Source organism: Chlamydotis macqueenii, chromosome 2 (genome assembly GCF_036417535.1).
Source record: "Chlamydotis macqueenii isolate bChlMac1 chromosome 2, bChlMac1.mat, whole genome shotgun sequence".
Classification (NCBI taxonomy): Eukaryota; Metazoa; Chordata; class Aves; order Otidiformes; family Otididae; genus Chlamydotis; species Chlamydotis macqueenii.
The window spans coordinates 29,979,990-29,992,816 of NC_141557.1; the positions used below are offsets into that span (position 1 = coordinate 29,979,990).

At 34.0% G+C, this 12,827-nt stretch overlaps 1 protein-coding gene across 5 annotated transcripts in view; it reads right to left on the reverse strand.

Moving 5' to 3' along the window:
* Positions 1–423: 423 nt before the first annotated feature.
* The window catches only part of DGKB (diacylglycerol kinase beta), a 359,718-nt gene continuing 347,314 nt past the window's right edge, over positions 424–12,827 (reverse strand). For all 5 annotated transcript variants that reach the window (XM_086741529.1, XM_086741533.1, XM_086741530.1 and 2 more), the window contains 2 exons: positions 12,727–12,787; positions 424–2,823 (listed from right to left, as the gene is read on the reverse strand). In XM_086741529.1, coding sequence (XP_086597655.1) covers positions 2,716–2,823; positions 12,727–12,787 — 169 coding nt within the window. In that variant the 3' untranslated portion in view covers positions 424–2,715. The remainder of the gene's footprint in view (positions 2,824–12,726; positions 12,788–12,827) is intronic.

The following is a 12,827-nucleotide window of genomic DNA, read 5'->3' on the forward strand; positions in this document are numbered from 1 at the left end:
GATGTTAATTCTGTGCATACTGAAGAGAAAAAAAAAGGAACCGCCTCTCAAGTTCTCTTTCATTAAATCAAGCATTTTCCTTTCATGCTGTTTTCTGTACTCTAAGACTTTCAACCTGAGCGTGGTTTTAAATTATTATTATCATGCTAAAAAAAAATCCAAACAAACAAGATTAATAGAAACACAGACTGTCACTGATATGATAAGTGCCAATATAGTAAAATGGCTGCTCCATTATATTGTGCTACGGTGAGAATTTGATACATGCTGACCAACAGAACTGATTCACCTTTCATACGTCTAGTCAGAATTGTATGTAATTGTGAGTACATGAACCCATCTATTCCTCTTTATATGAAAAAATTTGTTGTGAACAATTTGCTATCATAGACTGGCACATTTATAATTGCATACATTATTAAATAATAGCTTATGTATAATTTTATTTGTTTTCAGAGTTACAATGTTCATGAGATAATCATAGCACATGATATATTATCATTAAACACATTTTTGCCACAAAAAGTTGAGAGCATTGGTAGAAAATCCTATGTCAAGTTATGTTAAAATATTTATCACCTATAATCATAATTTCATAAAACCAATGTACACTTTATGTAATAGTAAGTCAGCAAGTTCCTTCTTTTTGCAAATATCTTTTGCTCTATACTTACGTATGTTTACAGTAAAGAAGTGCATCAAAGGCTTTTCTGTGTGTGTTTTTGCAAAGCACAGAGAAAAATTTAGTTTACTCCTACGTTAACTGTAATTGTCAACACCACTAGACCCAAAAATGGGGAATTACAAGATCTTAATTTTAGCAAATAATTACCCTCACATTATTCTACCTAATGTTGAACATAACATTAATTGGTATTTACCTCCTAATGTTTACAGAACACAGACTGTATATTTCAAAGACATAATCCTTACCAACTATATACTGACTTTTGTTTCAGTGTCTATTATATAAATTAGGAGTCTGCTGAATTTTTATACTGAGGAACAAATGATGGTAACTTTCTTTAAATACATGCACAGTACCGTGCACTACAGAATGATGAAGTGCTATTTTTTTAATGGATGAATGAATCAATAGAAAAATAGATTTAATAAATCATTAACATTTTAAAGTCTAGATAAAAATGGGAAATCATGCATTTCAAGCAAATATTTTTTTTCCTTGTTTATTTTTTGATGAAATCTCTGAGAACTTAAGACATGCAGAACTGAGAACCAGCTCACTCTGAACAAAGAATAATGTTAAGACTGCACAAAAAGTTTTGATTGAGACTGTTTATATGCAAGACTGAAAAAAATTGCCATTCTTGGACTTCCCTTCAACATTAGATAGTGCTGTGCAAACCTCAGACAAATCCCTGTATTATGATTTCTAAGCTGTTAGGAAGTCTCTCAAAGGGCTAAGAAAGTGAAAACCTGAGCAACTGCCTCCCCAAAATTTATGATAAGAAATGTTTTGATTCCAGACAGCAGACTACAAAAGGGGAACAGATAACAGTTCATCCTTTCCTTAAGAGATTAATTTAGGGTATAAATTTAAAAATAATAATGACAATAAAATTAGATATAAGTTTAATTTTCTAATATTTAGAGTATGTGTCTATGTCTATCCACTTATGAAACAAATGAAAAGTGAATATTTACTTGCAATTAATTTAATGTTTTTTTTTCCTACCTCATCATTTGTCTGGACATTGCCAACGTAATCAAAAGAACTGTAAATTTTCAGAAGTGACTCTACTCCAGTGAGCTTGATTAATTATGCATTAGCCCATTTCTCTGAAGCATCTTTCACTAAATCTTTGGTGGGAAATGCACTTTATTAGGCATGAGCTTTGGTTATTTGTGTGCATATGCACAATGCTATTGGTCAATATGCAGAATGATTTAAACTTTGCCATGTTACAGAGATGTATTGCTCTTTAAAATAATTCTAGTATTTCAACAAACAACACTGATGGCTAGTTTTGCAAGTATTATTATCTTCACACTCAGTATGATCTCCTTAGCCTTACAGTTTTTGCTCAAACTTGCATTGACTTCCAATCTTACAAAAACAAACACAAGAGTAATCATGATCATTTGACTATTACACACATTGTTAGACATTTTCAGCAGGTACAGTTACTCACATACATATGAGTTATCAGAACAAGATATAAGATTTTAATGCTTAGCTGAATAAAAATATTTTCAGGGTAGAAAGAAATGATAAAATAAAAGTACAGGTTAGTAAGACCTGTAATAAACTTTACTCTGAAACAGGTCTAATTGGCTATTGATGTGAAGATGTTTGATTCAAGAGATACTATTAAACCTATGGCATATGATCATTGTAGTAGAAAAAGTTGAAATGGAAAAGAGAGAAAAATCAAATTACCCATGGCATTCTCTTCCCATATTCCATGGCAGAATTAGTCCATAGATTAGTAAATGGTAACACATGCAACAAAAAATATGCTGTATCACTTTATGTAAACATCTGCTTTCATCATGCAAAATGCCTACAAAACTGTGACAATATTTTTTTTTCTAGTAGCATAGTTTTACATTAGCTCAGTTACAGAAACTGTTAAACCAAAATTCATGATTTTGCAAGTAGAAGATACTCTAAAATTCTTGAAAGACTTCCAGCATAAATGTTTCAAAGCCCAACAAAGCTAATCGGTTTTCTAAGAACTAAACTACATAGGCTTATTCCTTGCTGTGGTTCCTTGTTCTTTTGATGATAGAAGAGAAAAGACCGGTTTTTGGAGGAGGTCCCATCAACATGGGAGCTTGGTTCTTGTGAGTAATTTTTATCTGGGGGAAAAAAGAAGAAAAACAGAGTTATCCCTTGAGCTGGTTCAACTCAAAGTATCTGAGATGCCTGAATTTTCTTTATGTGCAACTTCCAAACCTTCTTCATTTAATCAAAGACGAAAGAAAAATATCCATATTTTTTATGAATGCCCTCACATATGCAGTAAACCAATCTAATTGTAATCATTTTTTCCACAAATACTTTCAATTATACACATAATCAATATTAAAAATCATATGCAATAAAATATTTGCCAATATGCAATATTACTTTTTAAGTGTGGGATTTATTGCTTACTATTGAATATTTTACATATCTACAAGATGAATAAGAATCTAATCATGCTGTACTCTTTTAACACAGGACACTGCTTAATTTCAAAATAACCATTATGAAAGAAAGTCAAAAGTTAATACACAAAAAAGGTCAAAAAAGATGAACTAGCATTCTAATTTGTTAATTAATTGTTAATAGAAGAGACTCAAATATTGAAAAGCCTATTTAAAACACTTTGTAAGATTGCTCTAAAGCCACCCGTTTTGATTTCTTTGATATAAAACTACGAATCACCTTAAATGAGACAACCTTAAAGTAGATTATGTCTGCAATTTTCTCTAATTCAAGTCTAAATTAGAGAAGACATTTTATGAATGTATGCTATGCTCAAAGCTAATTGAAAGCAATTATCAAAGTGGCATTTTGTCTGTGACTTTAAGATACATTGTAAGATAATAAATGATTCTCATTATGTAATAAAAAGGTCACATCTTGCCTTTGGGCTAGTGACGCTAAGAGTTTTTCAAAAGCAATCCGAGACATTTTCTTTAGTGAACTACGACTAATACAAGAACCATCACTTATTAAATATCAGTTGTCACCTGCATAGTACCCACATCAGAGATGGGTATTTCTTTCAAAAAGAAACACCATCTCATTAAAAACTGGAAAAATATATCTCTTAAAGTGCATACCTGACATTTTCAAGGTAAAATAAATATCCTTCACTTGTCATTCACTAATAGTAATGAAACAAAAAAATGTATGTCATGTGAAAAGGCTCATTAAAATATAGATCAGGACATTTCTTGGGCTGGAAATTTACTTCACAATATAAGGAGACAGAAACAGAAAAATCTCAACACAACAAGTGGGTTAGTTTAACTCTATTAGCGCCTTTACTTTACTCCCCAAATGCTCATTTCCATGCCACCTTAGTTCATTAGTCTCAAATTTCATATGTGACCTCTTTTTGTCAACATTGTTCATTAGTATCAAATTCAGCATATGGGGTTTTTTTTTGGCAACCTAGATTAATTTCACATGAATAATAACTCTTGCTTTCAAAGACTGGCATCAACATATTTTCTCACAAGAAATTCTGCTTCAGGCACCACTTTGGAAGCCAAATCTGAGGCTGGAGTAAATTGGCGTTATTCCATTGATTTCACTTTATACCAGCTGATGATCTGGTCCTGGAAAATCGCCTCAAGGATTTTTGTAACTTTCACATGCTTCATAAGACATATTTTGGGGCTCAGGAACAGTGATGACATCAACCTGATTCTCAGGATCAATACATGAAGTAATCTGCAGCTGCCATGAGTGAATACTTCGAGTCATAATGGTTCAGCTTATTGCAAGGTTTGGCCATGATGTGGCAGTAGGGATGGCCTTAGAGTTTCCTTTCAGACATAAATCATAGTAATGCCATCTTAAAATGAATAAAAGAGCAAAGCTCAAAAGATGGCTTCAGTATGAAGAGGTGAGGTAATCCTGAGACCCCATACAGATTGCATGCTGGACTGGGGCTGCTGAGGATGAATGCAGTTACATATTGAGAAAATGTTTATCATTTGTAATGTTCTCTTTTGGATTAAGCCATCTGTTTCGGAGACCATGACCTCTTCAGTATGTTGTATCCTATCAGCTGAGATCAGCTAAGATGCCTGAACACGATTAACCACTCATGCGCATGAGGGTGGAGTCCTCTATGCATTTCTTCAAGGCATATTTTCAACGGTTTTAAACTGGCACAATTCCAGTAGTGTAAAATATACTTTACATTCTGAAAATACAAAAATAAAAGTGTAAACTTAAAGTATATTTTTCACTTATGTATGCTAGCGTATGTTAACACTGTCTTGGTGAACAATGATAACCATTGAATCCTTATTTTTCTGCTGGAAAAAAAAAAGTTTAAAAATGTTATCTTTGAGTGATAAAAAAAGATCAATATGTTTGTAATACATGCTGGACCATTGCACTACCTTGCCTGAAAGAGGCTAATTTTGTCTTTCTCAAGACTTTCAGGCACTGCATTACTGCCCTGGACTCTCACTTTTGCTTCTGTTTTCATACTGGCAGCACTGCCAGACCAGAGCTGGTGCTCGGAGTTTGGGTGACAAGTGGCAGCACACAATTCAAGATGGGAAGCAGCACTAAGGGTCTCAGGAAGAGAAATAGTGTTGTAGGTCAAAATAGGACTCAACACTGAAAGTGCTGTATGGGAGATTGAAATGGACAAAAAAAAAAAGAGAGAAAAATCTTTAATTACAAGCAATGGAGATTTAGTTTAGTTAAAAATAAAGAAATCGCTACTTATAGCTGTATACAGATCCCAAGTGCGTGCACATGGAGTGTCTAAAGACAAACTTTTACCATTCAGTTTCTGTCTCTCATTCAGCAAGCAACCTCATGTCCTTTTTAGTAGAAGCACAATTATAAAAGCTTTAAATATGACCCATTATTTTTTGTTTTTCTTCTTTCCTAGGTGAATCTGTGATTTACATACACACACAAGAGAAAACAAGACAGAAGAAGAGACAAAAATCCCAAAAGCTCAAAACCTAACCTAATGTACTTTTAGGAGCTGATGATACTCTGACAAACATTCTTGTACAAATTACTATGGAATTTTGGAAAATAATTTTTGAGATCACTTACTCAGTTTTATTGAAAAATATATAATAACTTACAGAAAATATGGAGGAGTTTTTAAACATTAATTATGGGAATGTCTGATGTGCTGCTGGTGAAAAAACCCTTCTATTTGGCATATTTGGCACAATTTTATTTCTAAATATAGGCAAAATAAGGAAATAACAAAATTCCATTTAAGAGGAAAGTAAATAGCCACATGGATTGTTAAGATATCATAGATTTTTGTGTTAAGCCCAGTACACAACATTATAGGCTAAACTCAAACTGTTGAAGCCAATGGCAAAACTCTCATTCACTAACTGAAGTCAAGATTTTATCCTATGAGTTAACGATCACAGAAATTTAAAGGACTGGCATATCTAGTAAATAGGTTTAGCAGAAAAATACTGCATTTGCAATTTTGAAATCACCTTTCCAGTATTAGAAAGAGTGTCCAATAATATATTTGTGGGAAGGAACTCAAGATCTAATTAAAAAAGAGCATAATTTTTAAAAGAAGAGATGGTAATTGCTCCATATTTGTGGAGAGCAAATTTTCTGACAAAGGAGAAGCCTGAATTTGTGATACTAAAGATATTTATAAATGCATAAAACAGACTTTTATTTGTTCCAGGAGCAGGTTGCAGTTTCAAAGTATGCCTTGAAGCCACATTAATATAATGCATCCAGTAAATGAAATGCAATGAGCATCAGTAATTTTAGTGTGATAACTGTATCTTTCAGGTCAATCAGTTTTGCCTTCATGTTCCTGTTTCTACAATATGTGCGGGTTACCCACATGTTCCTGACTTCACAGAATGTTTAAATGTTTACTATTAACACAGAATATGGTGCTATAAATACAGGTACTAACTATAATGCCAGATCACAATAGAAAACTGGAAACAGATATCATCAGCTCTGTTTATAATTTTTCAATTAATGTTAAAGTACAAAACCCTGTATTTTAAGGACAGAGGGAAAAAAATGACAGAAAAAACTTATCAAGTTGGATCTATCAGTTTATAGTCACTTTGTTCCATGCTGTCAGTAGGGTTTGGATGTTGGTAGTTTTGAGGATATGAGGTTTTTTTCCACAGTCTACATGCCCACATGCTGCTCCCCTTACAGGAAATAGAGGGATGTGACACCTCTATATCACAGGAGTACCAAATATTTTTATCTTCCCATAAGTGATCGAGAGTTGTACTGAGTATCACAATATAAATAAGACCTATAGAATGTAGGCAGTGCTAAACAAAATTAACTTGTGACTTGCATTATGTGGCATTTTGGTCAAAATCTCTTCAGATCTAGACCAGTTATTTTAAATATAGCGTTACGCAACACATCTTTTAAATAGATTTCTTAACAATATTATTGTGCAAAGTGCAATCAAATCTAATCAGTTTGGCATTAATTAAGCTCTAATAATATACTCTAGTCTCTCTCCTAAGTAGTGTGATCCGTTTCCCCTTCACACAGGTAGATTGGAAAACATTATGGTGTCATCATAATTTTTAAACATACTGAGAAAATGACAGAGCTGCAAAATTAAAATAAATGATTAATGGCATTTTTTTTTCATGTTTTGTACTAATAGGTATCACTGAGGTTTTAAATTAATAGAGCTGTCAAGCTCAGGGTTGTTACAGATCCAGTGCAGAACTAAAATGGAAATTATGTATTCCGCAGACACCTAAAGATGACACTTTGGAATATTTTAAATTTTAATTAGTAGGTGCAATTGTTTTTCCCTCCTCCTCCCTAAAACCACTGCAAATTAATTGGCAATTAGTCACAACTAATTCTTTTCTTAACAATCCAAACTGGAAAGAAAGGTGCATTACATGTTAGAGTATTTGTCTGGGGTGCAGAAAGCACACATGCAGTAAATTGCTTTGTCAATTACAAAAACTACTGTTGTGAAATTAAGAAAAAATATGCATAGGTAAACAAAACTAATTAATGTGCAGTGTACCTGTGAGCAGAAAAAGTAATGCCCAGCTGCAAAATAAAGTGTTAGAAACTCAATAAATCACTCTGGCCTTGAAATGGAATTGTATGCACGTTGTTGCTCAAAAGGGCAAAAAAAGCAGCATTTGAGTATAACACCAAAAACTTCTAGCGATTAACTTCCCTTTATGGGTTAACTAATTGTCTAATACTCCACTAAAAACAGCCACCATATCCAGGACCCAGTTTCTCTTCACTCTAAAGAAGAAGATACAAAAGTTTAATTTTTCCCATTATAAAAAACTGATAAGAAAATATTACTATATTCAGCAACATGGAAAGAAGATACTTTACAGACAGAGTCTAGAATACAGCTGCAGCTTCTTTGTGTGATTCATGGGGTGTTGGAGCCAATGGATCTACATTAAAGCAAATCTGTGACTCTCAGTTTTCTAATCCAGCCCTGGTGTATAGTAATTACGAGTAAAAGGGGTTTTTTTTTTTGTTGTTTTAGTCCTTGTTTGTCTGTGGATTTAACTACAAGGGTAGGACTTCAGTAGGACCTCTGTGCTCAGGATCATCACATCTCTAGGGACTAAAGGAAAGGCTAGAAAGGAACCATTCATTCATTCATACAAAACTTGTTTTTAAAGTACATTCAAATTGTAATATTTTGAAATATTATTTTTGAGTTTCATTACTAAATTGCTTACTACAAGTATTCCTATCAGTAAATAATTTTAAACATACTGTTTCAGATGTCTATGGAACTATATTTCCATCAGTCCATTAGGTGGGCTCTGACTATGGATTTTCATTTTCGTTTCTTCATTTAGGCAATATTCTTGCATCTTCTATAGACATTTCTGTCTTCTACTTTTAATCTAATGTTGCTAGCAGCTTGACACTCTTTCAGATATGATGCCAAGCAAGTCAGGAATAGATGAAAGAACTGAAATCGCAGTTATTTCTAATTAAGATGGAATATTCTTATGGATTTTTTTCAAAACAATGCTAATAATTTATGTAGCTAAATTGAAAGATTGCTTTTCTTAAAAAAAAATCCTGACGGCTAGAGCTAGATGTTTATTGGATTTACTTGAGAGTCTTTGAAGTTTCATTACTATTAATGACCTGTTTGGAGATCAGGTGAAACCATAGATATCTTTCATGTTGCTATATTTGTCTGGGAAAGCTCTGATAGAATTTCCTCTTCAGCTAATCAGATGAGATGTTTAACATAATATTAATATTATCATCTTTCCTTCTCCCAAAGACTCCTCTATAAAAAACAGTGAAGACAATACAATTTGATGCTCAGATTCTGCATCTTACTATAGCAGAACAGAGTGACTTTGTCAGACATTGCAGTCTGCATGTGTTCAACATGCTGAATAATTCTGGATGACAGACCTTTAGGCCAAACCACTCGCATTTTTAAGTCTGCACAGGACCTACGGAACACATTCCTGCTCTCATCTAGGGATGCTAGGTTCATGTACAATAGAAGATCATAAAAGATGTTAAAAGAAGCACATATAACAATTTCTAAAACTGATAGCAGGGATGAAAAATCACAGATCACAGCTTCTGGGGAATCACTGCATTGTCTATTGCATCCCATAGTATTTTCTCAGAGCACACACTGTCAATTTGGGGGAACATGATCTCTATATACATGAGAAGGGACAACTGTTAGCAGCTCGTGCTACTCATATAAAATGTTTTTCCAGTCAGAAAGGAAAAGTAGCAAAGATAAACTTGTTGATTCCTTCAACAGGAAATAAACTTCCAAGCCTGCACGTGCAGCCTGCATCCCATACATAACAGGGATTTCATGCAGAACAGAATAGCAGGAGAATTTTGATCAGGTTAAACTCAATTTCTTGAAAAATCATTTGCAAAATATTCTCATTTGTACAAAAATCTGAGGCAGAAACAGGACGACTTAGGAGCTTATCACTTGCACCTTGGGCCAGGGTTGATTCAATTGTACGAATTTCTTTCTCACGTAGTCTCTGTAATTTTTATAGGTCAGTCCATAAAACTACTGAACTTAGATGATATTGAAGTTCCTGAGATGATAATACCAAAATAAAATGTGTTATTTCAACTTTCTAAAAGACAGCTGGAGAAGGAGGGATAGTAGGTTTGTTTTGCAACAATAGCTTTCTGGCTGGAGCACCAAAGAACCAAAAACCTGAGACTCAGCTGCAGGGGTCTCTCCCCTAGAACTAGTGAGATGGTATATCCAAGCAGGCCAGTGCTGTGTGGAGACAGTAGCTTCTGTCGTTAAAGCCATGTAGCTAGTAAACTAATAAGCACCCTCCCTCAGCAACCTAATGTGGAACAAGAGGTAGCATGGGAATGTTCCCCCATGTCTCAGTGCATGATGTAGGAGTGCCAGTGAGCCTCAGTTCCTTGTAAGAGCTAGGGAAATAAATTTCCTAAGAGGGAAAATAAAAGTAAAACCAAAATCTCATATGTTTCCTAAGAAACTGAACTCATCAGTTTCTTTATCTGATCATTATATTTTTTGCCATTTAGAAACTGATCATTAATCATTTGCTTTCAGGTAAGTTTGGGAAAAAACTTCAATTTTACCTCTAAGGAAGACAAAATCTCATGATTCTTATATTGGTCTCCTCAGATTTTTTTTTCTGAAATTTGAGCTCTCGCAGGTTTAAATAATTGGGTACATAGTTGGCTACACAGAAGGAAAAAAACCAACAAAAAAGGTGTGTGTGTATATATATATATATATATATATATATATATATATATATATATGTATAACTGCATCCTCAGCTGCATCAAAAGGAGCATGGCCACAAGGTCAAAGGAGGTGCTTCTGCCCCTCTGCTCTCATGAGACCCCACCTGGAGTACTGCGTCCAGCTCTGGAGCCCCCAACATAAGAAGGATGTGGATCTGTTGGAGTGAGTCCAGTTGTTATTGTTTCAGGAGGAATTCCTAGCTATTTTGCAGAGAACTTCAAGGAAAACTGTAGTGTAGTTAGAATTAGTGGGAGAGGAGAGGTTGGAGCACACATGTTTTTTCCTTTGTAAGATGTAGAAAACAGCAGGGTAGATGTACAATAGTGCAAGTAGTGATTGCAATAAATACATTAAACTCCCCAGCAGAAAAACAATATTTCCAGAAAAATGAATAATATAACATAAGATAATAATTCTATATCTAAATTCATAGAGGTGCAGTAGTCTAGACAAATAGTTAATGTATTTTCTTCTCAGAGGAAATAAGTACATTCAACAATATAGTTTTCTATATTTCTGTTCTCTTAACAAAAGTATAGCAAAAAGGATAGGTTCAACAGAAAAGTATTATATGCCATTTCTATCCCCTTTAAAACCATACTTCAACTGGCCAGCAATAATTATCAGTAATAATTTACTGTTTCCTCAAGGCAGTAATTGAAATGTAAGAACTGTCTCTTTTTCCAGGTTTGTCCTCAATTGTGCAGGCAGCTTCTGCTAGCGTTGTAAACCAGACAACAGGGATTTTGCACAGAGCAAGCAATCAAGACAAAAAACCCCACATATTATTGCTAGCATCTTTCTGTAAGTTCCCTTCTGTAATCTGGCAACTGAAAAATCACGTCTTTTTCTTGAACAAAGTAACTGCTGCGTTCAGTACTGTTGCACTGCACTGAGCCATAGCTGTAGAATAGGTAAAAATAATGATCTCTCTTAACACCAAAAGGTATCCTGGAATAAATCTCACAAAATCTCCACTGTTTTGCCTTCACACAGTGTGTGTTCACATGGTTTGCCTATCATTGCAGTATCTGAACACTTAACCATAGAGAATTAGAGCTCAAGCACACTCCCCATTGTTCAGCTGTACACTATGGTGTATGTGGCAAATATGAACTATCACAACCCTTTTATTTCATCTTAACCCATACAGTATCAGCTGCCACACCTTTTAGAACCTTACTGAAGGTGCTCCCTTTTACTTTTTTTTTTTGTGTAGCCTTTAATCCAGTACCCTGATTTTGAGAATTACTCCCACCTGTAGTGGGATTTTTTCCTTGTCACATTGTTTTGTTATACTTACAAGCTGAAAGGTTACAGCAATTAAATTACTTAAAAAACATAGGTCTTCTTCAGGGAAACAACATTAGTAAAATTGTGTATTAAAACATGTTACTAAGACTATACTCAACAATAAATAGCTTAAATTTCTTCAACAACATCTCCAAATGCTCAGTTTGCTTATATAATTTACTGGAGAGATGAAAATTTCTTAGAGGCACACTTTTTTTGTGTTATCTTACTCAAAGAACCTCCTCTGAACAAGCTCTTTCCTATCCTATCCTGTCCTTTCCTATCCGAATTGCTGTTTACCTGCCCTCTCTTCGTATGTGTGGGCACAGAAACAAGAGACTAAACAATTTCCTTAATTTCTCCTTTAAACTGTAAGGATTTAAAAAATATAAGTTCTATTGTATAACTCAATTAGCACAGTCAAGACCTCAGCTTTCAATAAAATGTCCTTGATATGAACTCAAGGAAATGGAAAATCTTCCTAAATTTTTAAAGAATCATTTGTTACTTTATACGCTTTAGCATCAAAACTAACATTGACTCTTCCTCAGCAATAGAGACTATAAATCTGATACATCATCATAAATAAATGAACATATTGGGTAAAGGGATGCTGAGACTGCACCCTTTGAGTCTTTTCCAAACTTTTGAAATAAATGTCTTTTTATTTCATCCTAACCTGAGGGAAAAAAACCAGCATGATAAATTGAAAAGGCAGTGGGTGTTGAACTATATAACAACAGTATGTGAAGATGTTACTTAAGTAAATTGAGTTAATGCTGATGACAACAGTTGTCTTTTAAACAGAAAGATTCTGTTTCTATCATTGAAGAAGTGAAAGTAAATGTATCAGTTAATATTTCTGACTATTGTAATTTTTGTTATTCATTTAAAAAGTTCCTAATTTTTTTTGTTCAGCTCTCTTCCCAGAGTATCCCAGTATCCCCAGTATCCTTACCGTGCAAGGGGTTTGCATCCAAGGTTCCCCATCTATCTGCATAGGCAGAGACTTGCTGGTCCTAAAGTGATATATTTCATAGTATAAGTAAAAGTGACTAG